Source organism: Bos grunniens, chromosome 14 (assembly GCF_055505025.1).
Source record: "Bos grunniens cultivar Pamir isolate PY7600 chromosome 14, Bosgru_T2T1.0, whole genome shotgun sequence".
NCBI classification, from domain to species: Eukaryota; Metazoa; Chordata; class Mammalia; order Artiodactyla; family Bovidae; genus Bos; species Bos grunniens.
This window is the reverse complement of record NC_141178.1, coordinates 18,088,750-18,116,728: the sequence shown is the minus strand read 5'-3', so window position 1 is coordinate 18,116,728 and position 27,979 is coordinate 18,088,750. Positions and strand designations below refer to the sequence as shown.

Below are 27,979 nucleotides of genomic sequence, written 5' to 3'. Positions count from 1 at the left end.
TACTGAATGAAAAATAGTATCTTTATATAAGCTATTAATAGATATCTAAATACAATATGGTTTTTTAAAATGAAATGTGTATATAATTGTATTCATAAAGTACACTAATCAAAATCTATACAACATTAACAACAAATCCAAATAAAAATGAAGATATTCCTCTGAATTTCATGTTTCACCGAGCATCAAAAACCACCACTGTAATATACCAAGTTAAGGACATAAAAAGGTACATTAAAATTAAAATTTTAGTACTTTCAAGTCACTTTCTCTTTGCAATAATCTATTTATTTAATCTAAAATGTTAGTTTAGATTTAAGTTAATCTAAAATGCACAAAAGAATAAAATGCACTATTTACTATGATGAGAAGTGAACTAAAAAATAAACTATTAGCCCTCTTTCCATGATAGAGACCAATGCACCAAGAAACTAAAGCAGTGTTAAAAGCGATAATTTACTGTTCTAAAAAATACTGTCAGTTATTACATAACAATTTACTCTGACTTTCAGCTAATTCCTAAGTCTCACTTTTTCCATAAGGTAGCATAAAAACTCACTATTTGTAGTTCCCCTTGTATAATTTAGTTTGTTCATAAACTGAAGCTCAGGAATGAGTACTTATATAGAATTGCTGAAAAATACACTTATGAAAGCCAAAATCAGCTAGTATTTAGATTACTTGGTATACGTCTACACACCGAAGTACTGTGATAAAAAAGAAAATGATAAACATTTTTTTTTTGGTAAGTAATCCAAGTTGTTACCATTTTCACAAGTAATTAGTCTTTGACTATCAAACCAGGTGTTATTCTTCACTTGCTCCCATCTCATACCTAAGAAGCACAGTTAAAAGGATACATCTTTTAGTCCTTTTCTTGTACATTATTCTGTATCCACATTCTCTGCATCGGATGGGATCCCTTGATTTTATTTCATTTTCTGTGTGACATTCTAGAAATGAAAACACGTTCATTTATTCAATGCCTAAAAGAGAAATTATTACAGACAAGCAAATTATCTTGACCATATTTTTCATCCAACACACTAAAATACAAATATTCCATCTCAAGGATGTGTTGCTATTACCAGTAAGCTAAAGGAGAGAGAAAAAAAGAGTGGTGGGCAAGGCACTTTTCCTAGAATAGGAAATGAAAAGTTAATGAGAGGATTTTTTTTTTAAAGACTGCTAAAGCTGTTCCGCTTTCTAACTTTAAAGATGAACGACTCACTTAAGTCAAAGACAAATGCACAATTCTTTTTTTTTAGCCGAGTTTAAATACTCTTACTTTGTGTTACTCTTACCTCCACAGATATATATCATTGGCTGCTGCTTTGGGGGTTGAACGTCCTTCTGGGTGTCCATTGTTGTCCCTGAAATCGGAGACTCAAATATTTAATATCTCAAAGCGGGGCCCTCACAAATCCAACCAGGAATCACTTTTCCGAGGGAAAGCTAAAAAGGTCTCAATTCCTAGTCAGTACTTTGTTTCATGGCTGGGTCTAAAGGACAAAACAAACAAACAAAAAACGTGTTGCGCATTTACCCCCAAATTGGACTCTTATTTTACAGATGAAGGAACTCAGGTTTGCTGCTGCTGCTGCTGCTAAGTCGCTTCAGTCGTGTCCGACTCCGTGCGACCCAATGGACAGCAGCCCACCAGGCTCCCCTGTCCCTGGGATTCTCCAGGCAAGAACACTGGAGTGGGTTGCCATTTCCCTCTCCAATGCATGAAAGTGAAAAGTGAAAGTGAAGTCGCTCAGTCGTGTCCGACTCTTAGCGACCCCATGGACTGCAGCCTACCAGGCTCCTCCATCCACGGGATTTTCCAGGCAAGAGTACTGGAGTGGAGTGCCACTGCCTTCTCCAACTCAGGTTTAGGGAAGTTCATTTGGGCAGGATTACTCAGTAGCAATGCAGAAGGCCCGGGTTCGATCACTGGGTAGGGAAGATCCCCTGGAGTAGAGAATGGCAACCCACTCCAGTATTCTTGCCTGGAGAATTCCATGGACAGAGGAGTCTGGCAGGCTACAGTCCATGGGGTCGCGAAGAGTGGGACACGACTGAGCGACTAACACACTCAGCTGCAGAGTCAGAGAGATTTAGATCTGATTGCAAAGCCCGCGTCTTCATTTAACACGTTATATTTTTCCAAACTTTAGCAGGAGATTGTAAAAGAAAAAAAAAAAAACAAACCACAAAACTTCTCTCAACAGTAGAACACGAGAACCGAAGATAAGAGAAGAATAACTCCCCAAAGCTAGTCAACAGTTAAACAGGGAAACAACCCAAAAGCTAAACCGGCAAAGGACTAAAAGTATCGACTCTATCCCCAGCCTCTCCTGACTCTAACCCTTAAACTAGACCTCTTTAGACCTTATTGTCTTTTCAGTTTGGGCCCAAATTCCTACCTTCAAATCCCAAACCTCCAATTCCCTACTCACGTAACACGGAGAAATCTCTAGGCCTCTCCAAACAGATTTCGACTCGCCTCTGAGCCGCGGGCAACTTCCGGCGCTCGCTTCTGACGTGTCGGAGTCTCCGCCCCTTCCGTTCCGGGTGTGGCTGAGGAACCTGGATTGAGTAGAGGCGGAGGAAACGGGTCTTTTGGTGTTTTCGAGTCTAGTCTAAAGTGCTTGTTTCGCTCCTAGCTGTTTTCGCTTGTCAGGGAAGCAAAGCACGTTAGCAGCCTTTCATGTCCTAGGAGGTTTGTTTATCTGGCAAATGAAGTCTGCAGAAAGGAACATTTTTCTAGGCGGGCAGAGGGTTAGAAGAGAAACCCCAGTGAAGTGCTCGTGGAATACTAGGCTGACCGTTACTCCGAGGAACGTAGAAGAATCGGCTCCACCGCGGATATCCACGTGCAAAAGCCCTTTACAGACTACGTGTTTCGAATAGTTTGCTATTTGTGCCAGGGCAGTGGAGCACCCCCTCGGTCGCTATCTTTCATATAATTTCGTTTTTGCTTTTCGACCCATTCTCTCCTAGGCGCTCGTTCTCTCTCTGACTCATACATTTTACTTGTGGGCGGCTACGTCAGTTACTCCCACTTAAAGCTAAGGGATTTAGGTAGTGGTAGTCACTCCAGTCGGAGAAGGCAATGGCACCCCACTCCAGTACTCTTGCCTGGAAAATCCCATGGACGGAGGAGCCCGGTAGGCTGCAGTCCATGGGGTCGCTAAGAGTCGGACACGACTGAGCGACTTCACTTTCACTTTTCACTTTCGTGCATTGGAGAAGGAAATGGCAACCCACTCCAGTGTTCTTGCCTGGAGAATCCCAGGGACCGGGGAGCCTAGTGGGCTTCCGTCTATGGGGTCGCACAGAGTCGGACACGACTGAAGCGACTTAGCAGCAGCAGCAGCTGTGCACTGACCCTCCTTTTGTCCCCTGTATTCATTCCTCCTTAGAAGAACAAGAAGACTTGACCAGTGAGGCCGTGTTCTTTCAAAGGTCAAAAATTTAATGAAATTAAACAGTTGGGTTCACAACGTTTGCGTCTTTCACAGTAATAGCTTACGGTGAACCATGTCGGATTTGTGGTCTCCGAAGAAGATTTAGCATGGGCATCAGGAACTAGGCTTCGGACGTTCAGAACTTTGTGTGGCAGGTTTCATTACAGTGAAAAAGGACAGAAAGCTTCTAACGTAGATATCAGAAGAGGGGATGGAGAGTGCCCCCCTCGCTAGTCTTAGCAAGGGAGCTATATACTTTTTCAGTTGGTTGTTACAGTGAATCAAAAGAATGTCTCAAGGCTGTAAAGGTCTTACCAGATCCATTCCGACAACTTAAATTTTAAAATAATGGGATAACATTTAAAAATAACATTTTTAAAATAATGGGCTTCCTTTGTGGCTCAGACAGTAAAGAATCCTCCTGCAATGTGGGAGACCTGAGTTTGATCCCTGTGTTGGAAAGATCCCCTGGAGAAGGGAAAGCTACACATTCCAGTATTCTGGCCTGGAGAATTCAGGCCATGGGGTAGCAAAGAGTCCTGACAGAACTGAGCAACTTTCACTTTCACTAGAAAGATCTTACCAGACCCATTCCCACAACATACATTTTAAGATGACAGGATAGTCAGAAGGTTCTTAAGGAGGAACATGTCCTCCAACAGGATACATTGTTGTTTTATAATCATGGTAAAGAGTTTAAGGAAAAACATACCTTGAGCAAGATGAGTCGTTAGTTGTGTAATTATTAGCTCTGGGCTTAAAGAAAAAAACATTTTATGTGACTATGTTGAAGGAATGTAGGAAAGAAACGTTTGTCCTTTTCCTTGACAGCCCCAGACCCCTTTCTCTTCCCTCTCCTCCTTCCCCCTCTCCTCCTCCCCCTCCTCCTCCTCCTGAATCAACCTACGTAAGAATTAGCGCTCTCAACAGCAAGTATATCAGAAAGGGGAAGAAGAAAATGAAGTTATTAAAATTTAGAAAATAAACAGTTGTTAATAACTATTGTAATTAATATGAAAAGCAGATTTCTTTCTCCCCAACATCTACTACATTGGTTTCTTACTGAAAGTGAAAGTCACTCAGTCCTGTCTGACTCTACAATGCCAGGGACTGTACTATACAGTCCATGGAATTCTCCAGGCCAGAATACTGTAGTGGGTAGTGTTTCCCTTCTCCACAGGATCTTCCCAACCCAAGGATCGAACCCAAGTCTCCCATATTAACCAGCTGAGCCACAGGGGAAGCCCAAGAATACTGGAGTGGGTACCCTATCCCTTCTCCAGTGGATCTTCCCGACCCAGGAAATGAACCAGGGTCTCCTGCATTGCAGGTGGATTCTTTACCAACTGAGCTATGAGGGGAATCCTTTATTGGTTTCTTATTAAGCAGGCTCTATTGCTTTTTTCTCTCCCATCCAGCAACCTGGGAACATTGAGCCTGACCTTTCATTTCCAGAAGGAGTTAATTGGTTGCACCTCCACAGACCAACTTGGGACTTGACTTTCTGGATTTTTCTAGAAGCCAATTTTTAAATATCCAGGAAACACAGTGGAGTATCCTGCTTCTTCATTGTTCAGTTCAGTCGCTCAGTCATGTCCAACTCTTTGCGACCCCATGAACTGCAGTACACCAGGCTTCCCTGGCCTTCACCAACTCCTAGAGCTTGCTCAAAGTCATGTTATTCAGTTGGTAATGCCATCCAACCATCTCATCCTCTGTCATCCCCTTCTCCTCCTGCCTTCAGTGTTTCCCAGCATCAGGGTATCAGTCCTCCAATGAATATTCAGACTGATTTACTTTAGGATGGACTGGTTTGATCTCCTTTCAGGCCAAAGGATTCTCAAGAGGCTTCTCCGACACCACAGTTCAAAAGCATCAATTCTTCGGTGCTCAGCTTTCTTTATAGTCCAACTCTCACATCCATACATGACCACTGGAAAAGCCATAGCCTTGACTAGACGAACCTTTGTTGGCAAAGTAATGTCTCTGCTTTTTAATACACTGTCTAGGTTAGTCACAGCTTTTCTTCCAAGGAGCAAGTCTCTTAATTTCATGGCTGCATTCACCATCTGCAGTGATTTTGGAGCCCAAGAAATAAAAGTTTGTCACTGTTTCCATTGTTTCCCCATCTATTTGCCATGAAGTGACAGGACCAGATGCCATAATCTTAGTTTCTTGAATGTTGAGTTTTAAGCCAGTTTTTTCACTCTCCTTTTTCACTTTCATCAAGAGAATCTTCAGTTCCTCTTTGCTTTCTGCCATAAAGGTGGCGTCATTTGCATAGCTGGGGTTATTGATACTTCTCCCTGCAATCTTGATCCCAGCTTGTGCATCAGCATTTCACCTGATGTACTCTACATATAAGGTAAATAGGCAAGATGAAACTATACAATTTCTTCCTCCACAGACAGGCTAAGATAGAACATAAATATTTTTTATCAGCAGCTGTCTCACAAAGTACCTCCCCTCTTAGCCAAAGGGAAGAGGTAACTCAATAGAGTGCTGAAGAATTGATGCTTTTGAACTGTGGGGTTGGAGAAGACTCTTGAGAGTCCCTTGGACAGCAAGGAGATCCAACCAGTCCATCCTAAAGGAAATCAGTCCTGAATGTTCATTGGAAGGACTGATGCTGAAGTTGAAGCTCCAATACTTTCACCACCTGATGCAAAGAACTGACTCGTTTGAAAAGACCCTGATGCTGGGAAAGATTGTAGGTGGGAGGAGAAGGGGATGACAGAGGATGAGATGGTTGTATGGTGTCACCAATGCTATGGACACGAGTTTGAGCAAGCTCCGGGAGTTGGTGATGGACAGGGAAGCCTGGCATGCTGGAGTCTATGGGGTAGCAAAGAGTCAGACATGACTGATCGACTGAACTGACTGAAGAAATATTAGGTAAAACTATTGTCATCATAAGAGAAAGGTTATGGAGTGATCCAGAAAGTGTATCTTTGTGCCTTTTTTTTTTAATTGTTTTTTGAGAGGCATGGCCCACATCACACAGCATGTAGGGTCTTAGTTCCCTAACCAGGGATCCAAAATGTGTCTGCTGCATTAGAAGCACCAATTCTTAATAACTGGACTGCCTGGAAAAGTGTAATTTTAGTCATTGCAAACTGACTTGGATTCTGATTCTGCAGCTTGAGGTATTAAGATAAGGGAGCCTCAAAAATGGATCAACACATGCAGAATAGAAATGATTCCTGGGACCCTACAGAGGGGTAGGATAAAGAATTCGTGTCAAGGCTAGTTCCCAGACCAACATTATCTTTCCTATCTGCAAGAATCAGTAATTTTAGGATCATTCTGAACCATGGTCAGTAGATGCTGTTACAGCTAACTTTCCTTGAGCCTTTACTGTGTGCCAGACATCACTGCATTGCCCTATCCTAATGAACATATTAGTGAAAGTGCTGCACTCAATATGCCAGCAAATTTGGAAAACTCAGCAGTGGCCACAGGACTGGAAAAGGTCAGTTTTCATTTCAATCCCAAAGAAAGGCAATGCCAAAGACTGCTCAAACGACCGCACAATTGCACTCATCTCACATGCTAGTAAAGTAATGCTCAAAATTCTCCAAGCCAGGCTTCAGCAGTATGTGAATTGTGAACTTCCAGATGTTCAAGCTGGTTTTAGAAAGGACAGAGGAATCAGAGATCGAATTTCCAACATCCACTGGATAGTCAAAAAAAGCAAGAGAGTTCCAGGAAAACATCTATTTCTGCTTTATTGACTATGCCAAAGCCTTTGCCTGTGTGGATCACAATAAACTGTGGAAAATTCTGAAAGAGATGGGAATACCATACCACCTGACCTGCCTCTTGAGAAACCTGTATGCAGGTCAGGAAGCAACAGTTAGAGCTGGACATGGAACAACAAACTGGTTCCAAATAGGAAAAGGAGTATGTCAAGGCTGTATATTGTCACCCTGCTTATTTAACTTATGTGCAGAGTACATCATGAGAAACGCTGGACTGGAAGAAACACAAGCTGGAATCAGATTGCTGGGAGAAATATCAATAACCTCAGATATGCAGATGATACCACCCTTATGGCAGAAAGTGAAGAAGAACTAAAGAGCCTCTTGATGAAAATGAAAGAGGAGAGTGAAGAAGTTGGCTTAAAGCTCGACATTCAGAAAACTAAGATCATGGCATCCGGTCCCATCACTTCATGGCAAATAGATGGGGAAACAGTGGAAACAGTGGCTGACTTTATTTTTCTGGGCTCCAAAATCACTGCAGATGGTGAATGCAGCCATGAAAGTAAAAGATCCTTACTCCTTGGAAGGAAAGTTATGACCAACCTAGACAGCATATTAAAAAGCAGAGACGTTACTTTGTTAACAAAGGTCTGTCTAGTCAAGGCTATGGTTTTTCCAGTGGTCATGTATGATGTGAGAGTTGGACTATAAAGAGGGCTGAGCACAGAATTGATGCTTTTGAACTATGGTGTTGGAGAAGACTCTTGAGAGTCCCTTGGACTGCAAGAAGATGCAGACAGTCCATCAAAAGGGAAATCGGTCCTGGGTGTTCATTGGAAGGACTGATGTTAAAGCTGAAACTCCAGTATTGTGGCCACCTGATGCGAAGAGCTGACTCATTTGAAAAAACCCTGATGTTGGGAAAGATTGAAGGCAGGAGGAGAATGGGACAACAGAGGATGAGCCAGTTACACGGCATCACCGACTCAATGGACGTGAGTTTGGGGAAACTCCGGGAGTTGGTGATGGACAGGGAGACCTGGCGTGCTGCAGTTCATGATGTTGCAAAGAGTCGGACATGACTGAGCAACTGAACTGAACTGAATGAACATATTTGTCTTGTGATCTTGAATACTAGTGCTTTTAAATCTTTATAGTGCGGTTATGGAGATGCATGTTGCTATTTTTCTCCCCTGAATATCTGTTTTCCTTTTCCTTGATCATATTCATTTAAGTATACTGCATAGCTTGAATATCATGGTGATGGAAAACCTTTCATTATGTATTCCTGGATAGTTCCCAAAAGAAGCATTAGATCAGTGGAAAACATTTGGGTTTTAGAGTTCTGAGGTCAGTAATGAGATTACACCCAATCCAGAAAGGGAAGGGAAGAGACCAAAGACTGTGATGGGTAAATAATAGGAAAATATAGCTCAGTGGCTTAAATTTGGGCTATATGAGTAAAGCTAGGGCTTTTCACTTTCATGCATTGGAGAAGGAAATGGCAGCCCACTCCAGTGTTCTTGCCTGGAGAATCCCAGGGACAGGGGAGCCTGGTGGGCTGCCATCTATGGGGTTGTACAGAGTTGGACACGACTGAAGTGACTTAGCATAGCATTAGCAGGGCAAGCTAACATGTAACCAGGTGTCTTTTGCCCCCCTTTTTTTGGGTGAGAAGTGGTATAAAAAATAGTCCTTGAGTATCTAAAGGAGTTATGGTGTACTCTTTTATTCTCCAGTTGGAACAAAAGAAAAATTAACTACAGAAAGAGAAAAGGGCAATGTTTAAATGGTGTTTGGGGGTGTGTGGATTTTAACCATAGAACAAATTCCCTTCCCTGTCTACATTACAGTGGAGGGGGACGCAGACCTTAAAATAGGTAACGAATAAGGTATTTCTTTCTTTTTGACTGCTCTGGGTCTTCATTGCTTTGCGAGGGCTTTTCCTAGTTGTAGCAAGTGGGGCTACTCTTTTGGGGCATGTGGGTTTCTCGTGCGGTGGTTTCTCTTGTGGAGCACAGGCTCTAGGGTACACAGCCTTCAGTAGTTGCTGCATGCATGCTCAGTAGTTGTGGTGCCTGAGCTTAGTTGCCCTGTGGCATTTGGGATCTTCTTGGACCAGGGATCAAACCTGGGTCCCCTGCATTGACAGGTAGATTCTTAACCATGGGACCATCCCAGGGAAGTTCCAATAATATGATATTATAGGAGGTGATACATGATATGGAGAAAATTCAGCAGAGAAGGATAGCAAGTGCTGGGCGGGGAGTGGCAAAATAGAGACTGGATTGTAAGAGACTTGTTTGAGGACCTAGAAAGGACACTACTCCCTCTACCTGAATGTGTGACTGAGGCTTCAGGAAGGTGCCATCTTGACAATGGCACCTTCTAGCTTTACTCATATAGCCCAGATTTAAGCCACTGTAATTTACCAGTTCCTTACCGTAAGTCCTACTGGTACCTCAAACTTAACAACCTTGAACTAAATTCATCTTATTTTCTCCCAAACTTGTACTCTGCTCCTCATTCCCCTGCTCCAGGAAGCTGGTTCTGCTGACTGAATCGGGTCTAGGTTCTTCTCCACCCCTACTATGTTCCAGAGTAATACAGTCGCTTCCTATGCCACTCTCGCCTCTCTTCTTTCTGTCCTCCACTCTGCCACCAGAGTGGTCCTTCTAAAATGCTCTGCATTGCTGAGAGGATAAACTTCAGACTCTTAACATGCATCCAAAACTCTCCATGGCTTGGCTTCTTCCCCTTGTCAAGAATTTTCTTTGCCCTTTCCTGGAACGAGTCAGTTTTCAGCTATAACAAGTTATTTACAGTTTCTGTAATGTGCCCTACTGTTTCAATTCTCCTGCTCTTGCACATTTTGTTTTGAGTTTAGAATCATCTGCTGTCTTTAAAGATGTCACTCGTCCTTCAAATTCCACCTCATCTATCAGAGTGTTTAAGACTCTGTGTTTCCATTTCAAAGGGCACGGGTTTGATCTCTGGTTTCAGAAATAAGATCCCCCATGCTGAGCGGGTGAAGCCAAAAGATAAATACATAAAAGCATATCACAGTCTTTGTATAGTTAGCTCTGCCCGCTCTTCTTCTATAGCGTTAGTTGATCTCTTTTTGTGTTAGTGCCATTCCTCTACTATAGCACTTATACCAGCTAGCAGTAACTGCGTCTTTCCATCTTTGTTTTCCCAGTACCTAGGCCAGTAATTTGGAGAAGGAAATGGCAACCCACTCCAGTATTCTTGCCTGGAGAATCCCAGGGACAGAGGAGCCTGGTGGGCTGCCATCTATGGGGTTGCAGAGAGTCGGACATGACTGAAGTGACTTAGCAGCAGCAGCAGCAGCCCAGTAATTGGCACATTGAAAGAAAGTGAAAGTCAAAGTCACTCAGTCGTGTCTGACTCTTTGTGAACCCATGGACTAAACAGTCCATGGAATTCTCCAGGCCAGAATACTGGAGTAGGTAGCCTTTCCCTTCTCCAGGGGATCTTCCCAGCCCAGGGATTGAACCCAGATCTCCCACATTGATCTCCCACATTGCAGGCGGATTATTTACCAGCTGAGCCAGGAGGGAAGCTCAAGAATACTGGAGTGGGTAGCCTATCCCTTCTCCAGTGGATCTTCCCAACCCAGGAATTGAACTGGGGTCTCCTGCATTGCAGACAGATTCTTTACCAACTGAGCTGTGAGGGAAGCCCTCATTTGGCACATGCTGCTGCTGCTGCTGCTAAGTCGCTTTAGTTGTGTCTGACTCTGTGCGACCCCATAGACGGCAGCCCAATAGGCTCCTCTGTCCCTGGGATTCTCCAGGCAAGAACACTGGAGTGGGTTGCCATTTCCTTCTCCAATGCATGAAAGTGAAAAGTGAAAGTGAAGTTGCTCAGTCATGTCTGACTCAGCGACCCCATGGACTGTAGCCTACCAGGCTCCTCTGTCCATGGGATTTTCCAGGCAAGAGTACTGGAGTGGGGTGCCATTGCCTTCTCCTCATTTGGCACATAGTCAAAGCTTAATAATTGTTAGTGAGTCTGATTTTTTGATATATGGCATTTAGAATATCTAAGGGGCATCCAGGTGGAGAAGTTCTGTCCATCTGGAGAGTGGCAGCAGTGCCTGTAACTGACTTTAAAGTAATGTTTTTAACTCCTAATCCGAATTACGTAAGCACAGAATGGTAAAGTAAGAAAAATGTTGTGTAGGACGCCCCATTTAGGGAATAAACAGAGGAAAAGAAGACAGAAAAGAGAGAGAGAGAGATTAGGAAGAAACTGCCAAGAGCAGAGGATGGAGCCTGGCACATAAAATATCCCTTTTTAGATGTCTTGAAAAAAAAAAAAAAAAGCATAATCTAGTTTACAGATGCTGTAACCAAGTTAGTCATATCTTTCAGATCTTATCCTGTGTATAGCTGTACTTCTAAAGGATGGCATTCGGTTTGTAACCTGCTTTTCACACTTCATCTCCGGAAACATCTTTAAGTGAACGTTCTCCTACATTATTTTTAATAGCATCCCACAGTAGGACCTATTGGATTTCCCAGACGGCGCTAGCGGTAAAGAATCCGCCTGCCAGTGCAGGAGACATGAGATGCCAGTTCGATCCCTGGGTGGGGAATCCCCATGGACAGAGGAGCCCGGCGGGCTAGTCAGTCCGTAGGGTCGCAAAGAGTCGGGCACAACTAAAGCAACCTAGCACGCATGGCGCCTAGGACCTGTATAGGACCTTTCTATACAGTGTTGCCCGAAGTTAAAACGGAGATGGGGGTGGTGGGGGTCGTGCGGGGTGGGGGGCGGAGATGGGGTGGGTGGGATGAGGGGCGGGAGGTTGGGGGGCGTGAGAAAGAGCCTATCAAATTGGAAAGCCCTTAGGTGCCTCAGAGGGGCTTTCCAGGTGGAGCTAGTGGTAAAGAGGGCTTCCCTTGTGGCTCAGGTGGTAAAGAATCCGCCTGCAATGCGGGAGACCTGGGTTCGATCCCTGGCTTCGATCCCTGGCTTGGGAAGATCCCCTGGAGAGGGAAAGGCTACCCATTCCAGTATTCTGGCCTGGAGAATTCCATGGTATGTAAAGTCCATGGGGTTGCAAAGAGTCGGACTCACTCACTCAGTGGTAAAGAAGCCGCCTGCCAATGTAGGAGACTTAGGAGACGCAGGTTCGATCCCTGGGTCGGGAAGATCCCCTGGAGGAGGAAATGGGAAACCACTCCAGTGTTCTTGTCTGGAGAATCCCATGTACGGAGGAGCCTGGCGGGCTACAGTCCGCGGGGTCACAGTGAGTCTGACACAACTGAAGCGGTTGAGCACGCACACGGGTGCCTCGGTGCGGTGAGGGCGCCGGGAAAGCAGAGACGGAGCTCCCGGGCGCAGGCGGGGCCGGGGGTCTGCGGGGTCGCGGGGCGGCGGCCGGCGGGAGGAAGGGGCGGGGCGGCGCGGCGCGGGGCGGGGCGGTTACTTAGGGCGGGCAGTTCAAACCGAAGGAGGGAAAAGGCGGCGGCCCCACGCGGACCCGGCGTGGAGGTTGCCATAGCCGAGCATCCCTGGGGACGAGGCCGCGGCTCCTCGGCGGCGCTCGGGCGGCTGCCGCCCACACATCCCCGCCCGGCACGTCGGCGCGGTGGGCGCGGCCGCCCCGGGGCCCCCAGGTGGGCGGGAGCGGGGACGCCAGGTGCGTGAGGGCGGCCGGCCTCTGGGCGTCCCCAGCCCGGCGCCCGCTCAGCTTCCCAGGGCCCGCGACGAGAGAGGCGCCCCGACACGGTTCGCCTTCCTCTCGCTCTGGTTCCAGGCGACGCCCGCCCGTCCTCGGCCCGTCGGCGGCTTCCTGGGGTCCTGGGGCCGGCCCGGCCTCCCTCAGCCAGCCCGGCCTGAGGAGGGTCCGCGGACCGACGAGCGGCCTGGTTGACGCCCCCGGGGAGACCGTTAACCAGCCACCCGCCGACGGCACCTCGTGCAGGAGACGACCGCGCAGCAGCTGACCCTGCGTGGTCAGAGAGCCGAATTGGGGCCGTTTTCCTCCGTCCCGAGACTAGCTGGAGCACACAGAGATATGACAATTTCTGTTGTCTGGAAAGCTGGGGGGAATTCAAAGTGATTTAGGTCTTTTAAAGCGTTAGAAAATAATCCCGATAGCACGTACTTGAGGTATCCTTCAAATCTTAGCCGGCATCGTGCTGCTACTGCATGTTTCCATTAATTGTTTAAAATTATTTAGTTGTCTCTTTAAGTGGTATTACTTTGGCGTGAATTTTAAAGGCAAAGTGAGAAATTTCCTTTATCGGAAGCCTACGTAACGTTGGCGTCTAAGAACTCGAGATTTACTGATGGTAAGATGTTGTACTTTAACAAATGAAGGAAATTCGGTTTTAATAACTTTAAGTACTTCATTGAGTTAACCAGTGTTTGTTTTGTTTTGTTTTTCTTTTTCAAAGAGCACTATAGAGATGTGTGTTCTTAATCCTTATCAGGAGCTTGATTTTAAAAAAATGAATATTGAAGAGGCTTGTTTGTTTCGTCAGTGAACTGTTGGATCAGTGAAACTGAGCAAGTCAACCGGCATTCCACGATTTTGCATAAATACTTTTGAAGTTTGAAAAACCACATTTTGAGACCAGTGTCTTGGGTTGAAAATGATGAAAGATGAAAAAAAAAATGATGACACCAGAGAAAGCACGGTGGAAGCAATTTCAAATGGGTAGATGAACAAAAGGAAAATCGGAAGTTTTTTGTATGTTTAAAGCAAGTGGTCTGTGGTTTGTAGCGGGGAGAGGATTTTATTTGCATCCCTGCTTTTGTTTCCATCAATTTGCCTCTCAGGTTCCCAAATTCGAGCATGGTGAGACACCTAGTGGTGAAGTAGAAGAATAGTTACATTTGTTTTAATTTTTAAACGTTTTAAAAAGGCTCGGACCTAACTTTACCAAATGACATGAGAGAAAACTATTACTTAATAAAGTGATTTTCGGAGAGTAGGAAACATTCGTGTGTGGAGGTGTAATTTGAAAACAAAAATTGTTTTAAAATATGAAATACAGAAAGCAAAATTTGATCATCTTGGCTGGTAAGCAGGTACAGAAGAGATCAGTGATTGTCACAATCTGAGGGAATCTAAATCAGAAGAGAACATGTGTGAGATTTACCAAAATAGAATATAGGTTTTAAAAGTTGAAAAACACTTACTTTGCCCAGTAATAATGATCATTGCACCACAAATAAACAATTTGGTTTTTTGGTTAGAATAGCAATTTAAAAAAAAAACATATTCACTTACATGTTTAACTGATAGAACTTAGGCATAAATAACTTTCCCAGTATACTCAACTAACAATATATCTTCCCAGGATCTTTTAGAGAAGAATCATGTTTTCGGTCTGGAGAAAACTTTAAAAGAATGACAGTTTTCTTAGTGTCCTTTGAATAATCTGGAGAAATAACTTTCTTATACTTTAAGATTTAATTCAAGTTTCTAAAAAGTTTAAGATTTAATTCAAGTTCCTAAAAAGGAACGCAGTGGTACGGTTGAAAAGGTTAAAGAGTCAAGTATTTCCTTAAAAAAAGTGAAATGTTTCCTAGTGTCCTTCCTTGCAAATATAATACTGAATCACATTTCTTCTCTAAGTAATGTACTTAAATTCTTTATTTTCAATTTAAGAATATTATAAAGAGTGGGTTCCCGTGTAGAAAATATTTACCAGATGAGACACGAATGAGTATAACCTGCCAAGTTTGAGATGGCCTGTGGGGCTTTGGTTCATTTTGGTTAGCTCAAGAATATGTTACTAATTTATCAGTGAGCCAAAGAGCCTTTGCAAAGGTGAAAGCCTTGGAATTCAGACCTTGTGAATGGTCAGAAAGACCAGGTTTCTGAGACAAGCCCATGTTACAAGTATGAGTAACATTATCCTAGAGTTGCTTTGCTGAATTGCTGTTTATCCTAGTGGCTGACTCACTTGACCAGTGGTCAAAATCAGCATATCGTTTTTTTTTAAGCATCTTTATTTACATTGCAGAAATCTGGAAGGAAATATCCACTTGACTAAATATAGGCCAGCACAAATAAGCTAGAATGTTAGAACTACAATAATGTACTTTAGCGCTGTAATAATTATAAGGTAATACAATCATCTAAAAATTATGCCCTGAGGTTTTTTTCCTCAAGTGTAGTTAATGAAAATATCTGTGCACAGTGCCTAGACTATGCTTAGTCAGGTAATCTGTGAATATTTATATCCCGGAAACTTTGGTCTTTATGATGTTGAAACACTGTCGTAAGTAAGATATACATGAGTATATTGCAGAGGAGATCTGTTTTTTTAAAGTAACTTTTTTTATTGCCGTACAATTTTCCATAATCATCTGTGCTCATAACAAGTATTTTGGTATTAGCTGCCAGGCTATTAATTTCAAAGGAAGAATAAAATTTGTTTTCACTTTGTAGAAACAGAGATTTTGAAGATGTCAGAAAGGCATTCAGGTGAAGCCGGCACTGGAGCAGGAAATGAGGTGGACTCTCCTATTGTCAGAGTCAAGTCCTCCAGCTTTGGAGACCTTTGTTCCACATCTTCTTTTCAAGATAGTGGCTACAGTGAGCTGTTAAAATCATGCAGCTTTGATAATACAGATAAAGAATTATTTGGAAAGAAAGAAAGAGGCTCAACACTGATCCACGAATATCCTGAAACTTCAAGTTTGGCCTTAACCTATAGTTTAGAGTCTCCCATTCAAAGAAAGAGATTTGTCTTCCTCAGGAAGGAAAATGATAAAACCCCAGAACTTTGCGAAACTCCTAAAGTCAGTAGAAAAAAACATTTGCTGCGCAGAAGATTGGACATATCTTTCTCTCTTCTAGACAGGGACGTTGAATCACACAGCAGTTCCCTAGAAAGTTGTACAAGCCAAGTTCCCAATTTAGAAAAAAATATTCCAAGCAGTGCTTCAGGTTTTCCAAGGCAAGGTAATTTTAGTTCTTCAGTTACTAGCACTTTGAGAACAGGAGAAGTAACTTCCAGCAGTCAAAAATTGAGACTTGATTTTTCTCAACAGAAGACTTCCACAGTGGATGATTCCAAAGATGACTGTGGCCTATTTGAAGTTGAATGTATATCTCCGATTCAGGGCAGTAATTTTAAAGACTCTATCACACATGACTTTAGTGACAGCAGTCTATGTATTAATAATGAGAATACATATCCTGAACTTCTGGGCTCTTCTGTTGGTGGAACAAGCTGTAGAATAGATGAGGACATATTTGTGACTCCAATCAGTAATCTTGTACCAAGTGTTAAATTTAATGCAAGTCGAAGATTCTCTCCTTCAGCTGGAGTGAGACGCAATATTTCGACCCCTGAAGACAGCGGTTTCAACTCACTTTGCTTGGATAAATCAGAAGATTCCCTATCTGAGCAAGAGGGCTCTTTCCAAGAACTACTTCAGAAACATAAGGGAACTCTCAAAGTCAGGGACACCATAAAAAAGTCAAGGCGTCTTGGAAGATTGAGAAGACTGTCCACCCTTCGGGAGCAAGGCTCACAATCTGAGACAGAAGAAGAAAACCAGACCTACCTCTCTAGCTCTGAATCAACACCAGCGACCACTTCAGACGTTTCAGAGAGCCGGCCGAGCAGTGACAATAAGAGTGAGGATTTAAGCTTTAAGAATTTATCAAAGACCCCAGCCTTGCAATTAGTTCATGAGCTTTTTATGAAAAGCAAAAGGAAAAGATTCCAGCAAAACGGTGCACATGAATTGTTAGAAGAAAGGGACGGGGGGAAAATAGCTGTACTACAGCGTGTACTTGCAGGACTGATTGGCAAGAAAATGGGTATAGAAAAACTGGACATCTTAACAGAATTAAAGTACAGAAATCTAAAGCATGTTCTTGCTATGGTTTTAGATTCCTTGACTGCGGAAAGCCTGTGTAGGTAAGATTTTTTTTTCCCCCTGAAATAAAACTGCCTTTTTATCACTTTCTTTTTTTTAAGGTGGAAAACTTTTCTGTTAGTTGAATAGCTTTTTAAAATTTTGTTTTATTATCTCTGCCTTGGTTACTTTATATTTTATCAAAATGGTTAAGTGAAATTCTTCAGTGTCAGAAATTTCAGTATCTTGAATGCTGCTTCATAAGTAAACAGAAACTGAGTCACATATATAGAAGTATTGAGGATAGGAACTAGTTACAAGACTAAATTGAGACTTTGTTTATACTGGCAGTTTTGCAAAGTGCAGGACTATCAGAAGACAAGCCCCATTGGTATGCCAGGACCAGGAAGGAGAGAAGCCATGTGGAACAGGATTTCTGCAAGGTCATGGTTGAGGCAGGACAAGTGAGAGAGTTAGTCTCTTTTTCCATAGGTATATGTCAAGAGTTTGTTTCATCGAATCCTTATTCTTTTCTGACTCCTACTTCTATTGAAACCCTTCTTCACCTTTCCCCCATAAACTGCTGCTGCTGCTAAGTTGCTTCAGTCGTGTCCGACTCTGTGCGACCTCATACACGGCAGCCCACCAGGCTCCGCCGTCATAAACTAAGTGTCGGTTATTGTACAGAATTGTAGAATTTCATTGCTAGAAGTCTTCTGAAATGTCTAGTCCTATCACGTATTTACAGATGAGAAAACTGAGCTCTAGAGAAGTTAAGCGACCTGCCAACAGTCACTCAAGGAGATAGGAATGGATGCAGATCTATAACTGAGCCCTCTGATTTCTAAGCGCGTATTTCCCCACAAACTCTTGTTAAGGTTTCAGTCCTTTCAGAATAGTGAAATAGAATTTGATCAGGAATGTCTTTGGTGTAACCCAAATAGGATAATAAGAAAGATTAATGACCTATATGTCTATGCCTTAAAAAATGTTCAAATGAGATAAATTATTTGTTTAAAAAATCAGGGATATGGCTATGATATAGGGGTTTTGTTTTTACACGATGGAATATTTGGATACAGACTAGTTAAAACTTGGCTGACCCTTTTAGGTGCTCGCTTGTGGGACAAATGGTATTCAGTCATATTGCAATGTAAGTGAAAGTTCACATTGCAATAATTGCCTTCCCTGCTCATCCCTCAAAATTTCTAGTATTTGCACTGCAGAGTGCATGTGTAACTTGTCAGTGCTTATTCTTGGAAATGTGAGACTGGACTCAGTTGAAATAGCTGAGGCAAACACCCAACTATGTATTGATGGCTCATTTCTTCTCCATTAATGAGTGACTTTCTGCCAGTTCCTCTCCATCTGATTCAAGGCACCTGTGTCAGCTTCGGTTCAGTTCAGTTCAGTTGCTCAGTCGTGTCCAACTCTTTGCGAGAGGCAATGGCAACTGAGGTAGCTGGAAGGGTAGTAGTGTTGACAACTCAGGTGTAACCTGGGGCCCTCCATAACCTTCTCCTAACCTCATTCACTTTTATTGATAAATAAGCACTCACTGGACATAAATTATGTTTTTTTCTTTAGCTGCTTTGTTCTCATAAACTTTGGTTTACAAAATAAAAACTTTGTAGTGCTGCTCATAATAATATTTATTATAGCTGACCCTTGGACAACCAGAAAATAGGGGTGCTGACCCTCTGGTGTGCAGCCTAAAATCTTTGTATAACTTATAGTCAGCTCTCCACATCCATGGTTCGGCATCCCTGGATTCAACTGACCAGGGGCTGTGTAGTATTTACCGTGGAAAAAAATCCACATGTAAGTGGACCCACAGAGTTCAAAGCCATGTTGTTCAGGTATGTGCTTAGTCACTCAGTCGTGTCTGACTCTTTGCAACGCAATGAACTGTAGCCCACACACTCCTCTGTCCATGGGATTTTCCATGCAAGAATACTGATGTTGTTCAGGGCTCAGCTGTATCTGGCATTTAGTAGTTCCAATACAGGATTGATTGTTTTAATGACAGATATTTGTTAAATACAATAATAGGAGAAATTTATATAATCTGTTGCACTGTAGCTGATAATCATTTGTGGCATGTCATGTTCCAAGTTTTAATATTAGTGTAACATGTAAGTTAAATCCTCTTAATCAGTCTCCCAGTGGACTCACTTGGGTTTATATGAAACTTTGTTTTATTTCCTTAACCATTTATAAGATAGTAACCTATCAATATGATGCTGACGTATTTTAATAGGTCTTCTTTCACAGCTATGCAAATCAAGTCATATTTTTAATGTGAAATTTTAGCTTTAAATTAGCTATCCAAAATCTTTAAAAACAGGTTTCTCTTATTGCCATATGTAAAAAAAGCTAATTCTGTGGCATATATGCAATATAAGGACTGATCTTTTTGTTACAGTGTTTGGAAAGTGAGCAGAAATTGGCGCGAAATTATTGTTCAAGATAAAAAAGCAAATCGAAGGAGGAAATTACATATCACACAACTGAAAACAAATTCTGAGGTAATATATATAATGCTATTCTAAAACATATTTGTATGAGTATCTGATAATCACATATGTCTGGACAACCTAATTTGGTTTTCCTGCTATTCTTTAATCTTTCTCTTTATCAACATTCACTCGTAAGTCCTTTTTTAATCCTTTGGCCACACCACACTCTTGCAGAATCTCAGTTCCCCCACCAGGGATTGAATGGCAGTGAAAGCCCAAAATCCTAACTACTAGGCCGCCAGGGAACTCCCACATTCATAAGCTCATTCCCTCCTGCCCCCAAACTCCATCTCTACCAAGCCCATAAATGGAGTGGACTAACTGAAATGAAGAACATCTTGCTGGGTTTTGTTGTTTAAGTATATATGCTGTTATCAGTATTTGATACCATTTTAATAGGATATGCCAAATCCTGTTCATAATTAGATATTGTTATAGCATTATCTGGAGAAGGCAATGGCACCCCACTCCAGTACTCTTGCCTGGAAAATCCCATGGACAGAGGAGCCTGGTAGGCTGCAGTCCGTGGGGTCGCTAAGAGTCGGATACGACTGAGTGACTTCACTTTCAGTTTTCACTTTCATGCATTGGAGAAGGAAATGGCAACCCACTCCAGTGTTCTTGCCTGGAGAATCCCAGGGACGGGGGAGCCTGGTGGGCTGCTGTCCATTGGGTCGCACAGAGTCGGACACAACTGAAGTGACTTAGCAGCAGCAGCAGCATAGCATTATCTATTCAGTCTTTTATGTGCTTCCCTAGTGGCTCAGCCGTAAAGAATCTGCTTGCAATGCAGAAGACCGCTTGCCAACGCAGGAGACGCCTGTTTGACCCCAGGATTGGGAAGCTCCCCTGGAGATGGAAATGGCAACCCACTTGAGTATCCTTGCCTGGGAAATCCCAGGGACAGAGGAGCCTGGAGGGCTCCAGTCTATGGGGTTGCAAGAGTTGGACATGACTTAGTGACTAAATCATCCAGTCTTGATGTAGTATACTCTACTCAAGGAGAATCTTGAGTAGATAGTATATGCCAGTTGCTCACATTACAGTGGTGAACATTTTTGACATGATCCCTGCTCTCTTGGAGCTCGTACACCTAATATAAACAAGTGATTACAATACAGGTGTGTTAGAGGAAGCTCAGAGTTATCTCTATTAGGACATTTAAAAGAAGTGTTTGATACTTGGGGATCAAGAGAAGGAAAAAATGCATCTCAGCTGAGACTTGAATAATGAGTTAGACAGGAAAGTTGTTTCAGCAGAGGGAATAGCATACATGAAGGCCTGGAGGTGAGTGAGCATGGCAGCTTAGTACTTGTAAAGCATCATGAACCTGCACTTTCTTAAAGATTTGAGGTCCAGCCCTGAAGTTATAAGCAAATTTTTATAGAAGCCGATTAATTCTTCATGGGGACACTATTTTGTGTAATAGATATCTGATGACTCTAGTACCCATATTTACTATGTATTCAACTTTTAGACCTTACTTAGGCATAAATGCCAAGAGAAACTCAGAATCAACTTCCTTATTCTTCTTCTAGTAAAAAGTATATAATAACACAAGTAAACTTATAATTTGGCTAAATATAATTGAAATGAAGCATGTTGTGTTGTGCTTAGTCGCTCAGTCGTGTCTGACTCTTTGCGACCCCACAGACTGTAGCCTGCCAGGCTCCTCTGTCCATGGGGATTCTTCAGGCAAGAATACTGGAGTGGGTTGCCATGCCCTCCTCCAGGGGATCTTCTGAACCCAGGGAGGGAACCCAGGTCTCCCACAGTGCAGGCGGATTCTTGACCACCTGAGCCTCCAGGGAAATGAATCATAGTATAAACAAATATGAACACCCAGATACAGATTGAGGGTTTTCTCATTCCAAGGAAATATTAGGGACTGCTGTTAACTAAAGTATTGAGTTTTATTTTATTTGAAAACGAGTTTTATCTTCTCACCTATGATAATCCTTCACAAGCTGCTTACTCCTGCAGCTGCTGGCTCTGGGAGCTTATAATATTGAAGATATTAATTGCCTTCTTAACATATCTTTTTAGAGTGGCACCCTACTGCTAAGGACAGACCAAAAAACAAATTTTTAAGCAAGTACCTGTTCATATTAAGCTTTTAGCTCCATGCATTCCTTACATCCTATGTAAAAGAAACATTGGCAAGCCTTTGGGTAATTCTAGATAAAGTATTCTACCTTATATCCTACTTTTTAAAAAGACTTGGTTTCCTAAAGAACTCTATTTTTTTCCTTACTTGAGTTTTCCCCCTTATTTTGATTTACTTTAAATTTTTTAAAAACTAAAAACAAGTACGTGGTTTAAAACATCAAATTGGACTTTGAAGCTTATAACAAAACACGTGTTTTCCTGCCCTTCCTGCTCTTGATTCTTGCCTCATCAAGGCAATCAGTTTCAGCTCTCTAGTTGTTCCTTTCCTTTTGATATTCACCTGCATATTTCTGAGTGGCGTGTCTTCACTGCTATTGCTTGTTTAGTTTTTTCTGTAGAGGAACTAGGTTAGTTCTCTAACCTCTCACTACTACCTGTCTACCCAGCTCTTCCTCTGAAGTCTTTTCTCCTAGTTTATGAATGTAATTACATCATCATTAGTGAATCAGGATTAGGTGCTGACATTATTAAGACTGCATTGAGATTATTATGGCTTTTTGACAGCCGTAATGTATAGTACAGTATGATTATACCTAGTACACCTTTTTTCTTATATAACTTTTCCCCTCACAGTTAATAAGTTAATAATTGCCCAGTTTCTTTCTTTTTCCTCTCTTTCCCTTTCTCTCTCCTTCTCCTTTTCTCTCTCTTACTCGTTCTTTCTTTTTAGTGTTTCTCTATACAGATGCCTGACTCACCATCCACCAGAACTGGAATTCTCCTCTGTGTAAGTCTGAATAAACCAGGTATTCTACCTGTTCCTTCTTTTCTTCAGAGACATCATTCCAGATGCCCTTTGCCCTCTTGTTCCTGAATGAACTGGCTGCTTTCTACCTGCACTATCCTAATGTATATCATTAACCAAAACAGAAAAATTATAAACAAAGTTGTTTGATGGTTTTCTTCACATGTGTATAGTGTCACTGAAAGATCCTTACGTGTGAAAAATAAAAGGCACACGCACCAGTTACGTGTAATAGGATCTCATTTTATCTGTTTGCCTTGCAGCAGTGAGAATGACCATAAAATTGGAATATTACACTATTTCCATCAAATGTCTTAATTTACTGTAGTCTTTACTTATAATCATGGAAATGAACAACAATAAGAGCCTCCCCTCTCACATTTAAATAAATTCTGGTATGGTGATAGTGCCTGTATTTTGAAAAATGTTGATACTCAACGAATATTTGCCTTTGTTGACTACTAGACCTTACACTGTTCAGAGATAGTAGCCCACATTTTAAGCTCTGGGAGGATAGGGGTTAGACTGTTTTATTCACTTGGCACCTATTAGGTGAAATCTTTGTTAAATGAGTGAATGTTCTTCTATGGCTGAAATTCGCTTTAACAATATATCTCTATTCATTTTTTGGTGCATGCATCATCACTGTGTTTGCCAACTGCATGGAAATCCAATGGGTGTTTTCTTTTAGAGTACTCTTGTGTCATATGCTTCTAGCCTAGGCGGCAAATCATTTATAGAATGTAACATATTGAATCCTTGAGTAAGTTCAACTGTATTCATCCTAATTTCTAAAAACCAGTAGTCATCGATTACACATATGCCTATGTTGTTAAGCTGTCAACTGCATAATTTTTCATGGCCAGCTAGCTTCATTCCTATCCTTATCCTTCTACCATTTCTCGTGTTCTACCTCTTCCCCCTTTAGGAAACAATTCTGCAAAGAGAGGCTGTCAAGGGAGAGAAAACACAATAATAGTTGGACACTCAGGAAATTCACCTATAGTACATTTCATTTTAATAATTAGTTAAGGATGCCAGTTTGTTTAAAAAAAAACCTACAATGTTTTTTCTCATTTCCGACCTTAACAAAATAGAAGGCTATAAGGATTATTCACTGAAAATATTTCTTGGCTAACTATTTGAGTTGGAGAAGGAAATGGCAATCCACTCCAGTGTTCTTGCCTGGAGAATCCCAGGGACGGGGGAGCCTGGTGGCTGCCGTCTATGGGGTCACACAGAGTTGGACATGACTGACGCAACTTAGCAGCAACTATTTGAGTGATGTGGAAATCCAGTTCAAATAAGAGATATTTTTTTCTCCTTTAAAAATATCAAAGCTGTTTAAACTCAAGTGTAAAAATGAATCAAGTTTTACGAGTATTTGGTATTTGTAAAAGCCAGCCAAACAAATTGGGTTTCATGGTCTAACCAGGCCCATTAATTTTCTGACATGTGGCTGAAGTAAGAAATCTTCACAGAATTCCATGATATCCCATAGCAAATTTTGAAAAAATTTACCTCCTCTTTCACCTTGGCTTAAAAGGGGACTTGATAAACTCTGATTTGTGGGCAAATCCTGTCTATCACCTGTGTTTTTATAATAAGTTTTATTGGAACAGCCCTGCCCCATCATTTACATATCTCTGTAGCTGTGTTTGCTAAAATGACAGTTGACTAGCTTGCAACTATCTGGTCCTTTCCAGGAAAAATTTGCAAACTGATGCCTTAAACAGAAAAATAACCAATGATGCAGACTTAAAGCTAGCATTTATTGTTTCAACTTTGTATTTTTCTTTGACTTTTAAATGCTAGATAAGAGAATTTTTTTTTTTTCTCTAAAAAGGAATGGTTTAGGGAGAAAATTCCAATGGTGCAGAAACCACTTCCAAACATGTTACATGTGCATCTGAAAGCTGTCCTGGAACTTTTGATATGACAGTGTTGACCCGTCTTGTCTTTTACTGCAGGGGGCTATATTAAATGTTGAGGATGCCGCCACTCGGCTCCATCTGTTAAACCGATCAGCTTTAAGGTCTGTGCAAGCACAGGCTAGGACACCAGGTTTTCAGAAAGAACAAGCTTCAACATTTTCTCCTTGGGGAGAAGTTTTGACACCTATAGCAAGCTCTTCTGTTACTCACTTAAGTAGTAAACAGGAAGAATATGTCAAGGTGAGTATTTATCATAAGTTATTAGGAGTAAATATTTACAGAGTTTGAAATAAAGCTGTCCTCTATGCGAAAATGGAAGATTTAGTGTGTGTGCTTTTACTGCAGGTTGCCAAAACACTTTTTATTGATGAAGCGTTAAAACCTTGCCCAAGGTGCCAGTCCCCTGCTAAGTACCAGCCTTATAAGAAAAGGGGGCTGTGCAGCCGCACAGCCTGTGGCTTTGACTTTTGTGCGCTGTGTTTGTGTGCTTATCATGGGTCTGAAGAATGTAGTAGAGGAGCAGCAAAGCCAAGAAATAGAAAAGATGTTCTTCCAGGAAGTGCCCAGAGTAAGCGGAATTTAAAACGCCTCTAAAGAGACTTTAAATATAAAAGAAGCATTCCCTCTGAGCAACATTTTGTGTGACTTAAAATTATGAGTATTTTGAAAGCATGCACATCTCCCCATCAATGACAGATGATGATTTATTTCCTGTTTTGTATATATTATGATCCATGTCATTGTTTGTTTTCTTTGAAGTAGTGAGTTTTGGAAAAATCTAATTTTACTATGTCGTTTTTACTCATTTTAATAACTTAGTGTTTTTAAATAAAGAATTTTCAGTGTTATATGTATTTAACTGTTTCATGTAAAATTTAAAAACTGCATTTCATCACTATGTGTTGAAATGTTCTTCACTAATCACTTTTCAAAAGTAGTTTTCCAGATAATATTAAAATTTTTGAACTTGAGACAGATGGCCTTATAGATTTCAAAATCTTTGAATATTTGACTGAAAATGAAATAAAATGTTTTCAGAAATTCTGTTGAGTTTACTCTATAATCTCAATCTTTCTCTTAATTTAGCAAGTGTCATATTTGGGCAGACTTCTGGTTAAATAAAATTTACTTAATATTGATAACTAAGAAGATGTAAAAAGTAAATTATTAGATATATGTGGTTATTCCAGTGAGAGTCTTAGTGAGTTAATAAATCCCCATAAGTCACACACAAGTTTCTTTTACCTTTGCTAAGTTGCTAAGTCACTTCAGTCGTGTCTGACTGTGCGGCCCAAGAGACGGCAGCCCACCAGGCTCCCCTGTCCCTGGGATTCTCCAGGCAAGAACACTGGAGTGGGTTGCCATTTCCTTCTCCAATGCAGGAAAGTGAAAAGTGAAAGGGAAGTCACTCAGTCATGTCCGACTCTTTGCGACCCCGTGGACTGCAGCCCACCAGGCTCCTCTGCCGTGGGCTTTTCCAGGCGAGAGTGCGGGAGTGGGTGCCATCGCCTCCTCCGTCTTTTACCTAGTTACATATGAAATGGTCAGCACTGCAGCGTAGGAACCTGGAATCCTCCCTCTAATCCATGCAGAGGCACTTTCTTATTGTTCCATGTTCCTCAATCACACTGCCCTCTCAGTATGTCACATTTGGCATTTTGTGGTTACTCAGTTCACTAGAATATAATATTTTATTTCACTCTGGTGGTGAAAAAATAGATTTTACCATGTTTAGTTTTAGAGATAAATAATCTCCATGTGTTATTCTCTACTTAAGGAACTGTTAAACAATGGAAGTTTAATTAAAAAAAAATTTCTGGCTTTAAATTGGGATGAGTATTTAAATTGATATGAGTGAAAGAGTGTAAGGGCTTAATGCTATGCATTTAAATGAATTTATAATAAAAATAAAACTTTGTGAAGACAAAAGATCAGAGTAGGAATTCAAAAGTTAATGAATGAAGCTAATTCCAAGCTTCTTATTGGTAGGTTTTACAGTTACAGTGAGGTCAAGGCGTTGGTAGGTTAACTGGAAGAGGATCACGTGGTACTCATGAATAACTTTATTAAACAAAGTCTCCAGATATCCAGAAAATAATCATTATCCTAATTATTGTAAATTATTGATGTATTATTGCAACTGGCTGGCAACAGCTCCAGCAGCATCCTGTGCTTTTATTTATGTCTTTAATTTTCTCTCACCGTGAGACTAAGTTCTGTGAAGCCCTGGACTCTGTCATATTTGATTTAAATACCATTGTATCTGAGTACCTAGCCTGGTGCCAGGCAAGTAGCAGAGGCTCAGTAAATACTCATTGGATGAGTAGATTTGTTTTTAGTGCTACCAGTGTTACTTTATATCCAGGTAAACCATTATAATGCCGTCCTAATAATTTGTTAATTTTTAATGCTTGATTATACAAAAATGTAGAATCTAAATGATTTCTTCAGTTCAGTTCAGTTGTTCAGTTGTGTCCGACTCTGTGACCCGCTTGGACTGCAGCACACCAGGCTTCCCTGTCCATCACTAATTCCCGGAGCTTACTCAAACTCATGTTCATTGAGTCGGTGATGCCATCCAACCATCTCATCCTCTGTCATCCCCTTTCTCCTCTTGCCTTCTATCTTGCCCAGCATCACGGTCTTTTTCAGTGAGTCAGTTCTTTGCATCAGGTGACCAAAGTATTGGAGATTCAGCTTCAGCATCAGTCCTTCCAATGAATATTCAGGACTGATTTCCTTTAGGATGGACTGATTAGATCTCCTTGCAGTCCAAGGGATTCTCAAGAATCTTCTCCAACACCACAGTTCAAAAGCATCAATTCATCAGTGCTCAGCTTTCTTTATAGTCCAACTCTCACAACCATACATGACTACTGGAAAAAGCATAGCTTTGACTAGATGGACCTTTGTCGGTAAAGTAACATCTCTGCTTTTTAATATGCTGTCTAGGTTGGTCATAGCTTTTCTTCCAAGGAGAAAGTGTCTTTTAATTTCATGGCTGCAGTCATCATCTGCAGTGATTTTGGAGCCCAAGAAGATAAAGTTTGTCACTGTTTCCATTGTTTCTCCACCTATTTGCCATAAGGTGATGGGACCAGATGCCATGATCTTCATTTTTTGAATGTTGAGTTTTCAGCTGGCTTTTTCAGTCTCCTCTTTCACTTTCATCAAGAGGCTCTTTAGTTCTTCTTCACTTTCTGCCATAAGGGTGGTGTCATCTGCATGTCTGAGGTTATTGATATTTCTCCCAGAAATCTTGATTCCAGCTTGTGCTTCTTCCAGCCCAGCGTTTCGCATGATGTACTCTGCATAGAAGTTAAATAAACAGGGTGACAATATACAGCCTTGACGCACTCCTTTCCCATTATTGGGACCAGTCTGTTGTTCCATGTCCAGTTCTAACTGTTGCTTCTTGACCTGCATACAGATTTCTCAGGAGGCAGGTAAGGTAGTCTGGTATTCCCATCTCATTAAGAATTTTCCACAGTTTGTTGTTATCCACACAGTCAAAAGGCTTGAGTGTAGTCAGTGAAGCAGAAGTAGATGTTTTTCTGGAATTCCCTTGCTTTTTCTTTGATCCAGCAGATGTTGGCAA

The 27,979-nt window shown here is 41.6% G+C and overlaps 2 protein-coding genes across 11 annotated transcripts; one reads left to right on the top strand and one right to left on the bottom strand.

Moving 5' to 3' along the window:
• POLR2K (RNA polymerase II, I and III subunit K) lies at positions 1–2,500 on the bottom strand. Of its 2 annotated transcripts, none has more exons than XM_086336144.1 (4): positions 2,412–2,500; positions 1,305–1,373; positions 861–953; positions 1–198 (listed from the first exon to the last, which is right to left on the bottom strand). In XM_086336144.1, the coding sequence occupies exons 2-4, from the start codon at positions 1,363–1,365 to the stop codon at positions 176–178; spliced, it is 177 nt and encodes a 58-aa protein (XP_086192270.1). In that variant the 5' UTR covers positions 1,366–1,373; positions 2,412–2,500; the 3' UTR covers positions 1–175. The 2 variants fall into 2 exon arrangements, with proteins under 2 accessions (XP_086192270.1, XP_086192269.1); XM_086336143.1 differs by having other exon boundaries at positions 2,445–2,500.
• A 10,113-nt stretch (positions 2,501–12,613) lies between these two features.
• Positions 12,614–25,422, top strand: FBXO43 (F-box protein 43). 9 transcript variants are annotated; one of them, XM_086336130.1, is made up of 6 exons: positions 12,811–13,482; positions 13,588–13,850; positions 15,594–17,076; positions 19,440–19,542; positions 24,418–24,621; positions 24,727–25,422. In XM_086336130.1, the coding sequence occupies exons 2-6, from the start codon at positions 13,796–13,798 to the stop codon at positions 24,973–24,975; spliced, it is 2,094 nt and encodes a 697-aa protein (XP_086192256.1). In that variant the 5' UTR covers positions 12,811–13,482; positions 13,588–13,795; the 3' UTR covers positions 24,976–25,422. The 9 variants fall into 9 exon arrangements, with proteins under 9 accessions (XP_086192259.1, XP_086192257.1, XP_086192263.1 ...); XM_086336132.1 differs by having other exon boundaries at positions 13,108–13,482; positions 13,588–13,883; XM_086336129.1 differs by having other exon boundaries at positions 13,132–13,482; positions 13,588–13,991.
• The last annotated feature ends 2,557 nt before the right edge of the window (positions 25,423–27,979 follow it).

Coding starts and splice junctions, on each gene's coding strand:
- FBXO43 (XM_086336129.1), top strand. CDS start 13,886: ATGTTTAAAGCAAGTGGTCTGTGGTTTGTAGCGGGGAGAGGATTTTAT. Junction 19,543..24,417: donor AACTGAAAACAAATTCTGAG/GTAATATATATA, acceptor CTTTTACTGCAG/GGGGCTATATTAAATGTTGA. Junction 24,622..24,726: donor AACAGGAAGAATATGTCAAG/GTGAGTATTTAT, acceptor CTTTTACTGCAG/GTTGCCAAAACACTTTTTAT.
- POLR2K (XM_086336144.1), bottom strand. CDS start 1,365: ATGGACACCCAGAAGGACGTTCAACCCCCAAAGCAGCAGCCAATGATA. Junction 954..1,304: donor AATGATATATATCTGTGGAG/GTAAGAGTAACA, acceptor TTTCATTTCTAG/AATGTCACACAGAAAATGAA. Junction 199..860: donor CAAGAAAAGGACTAAAAGAT/GTATCCTTTTAA, acceptor GGTATATTACAG/TGGTGGTTTTTGATGCTCGG.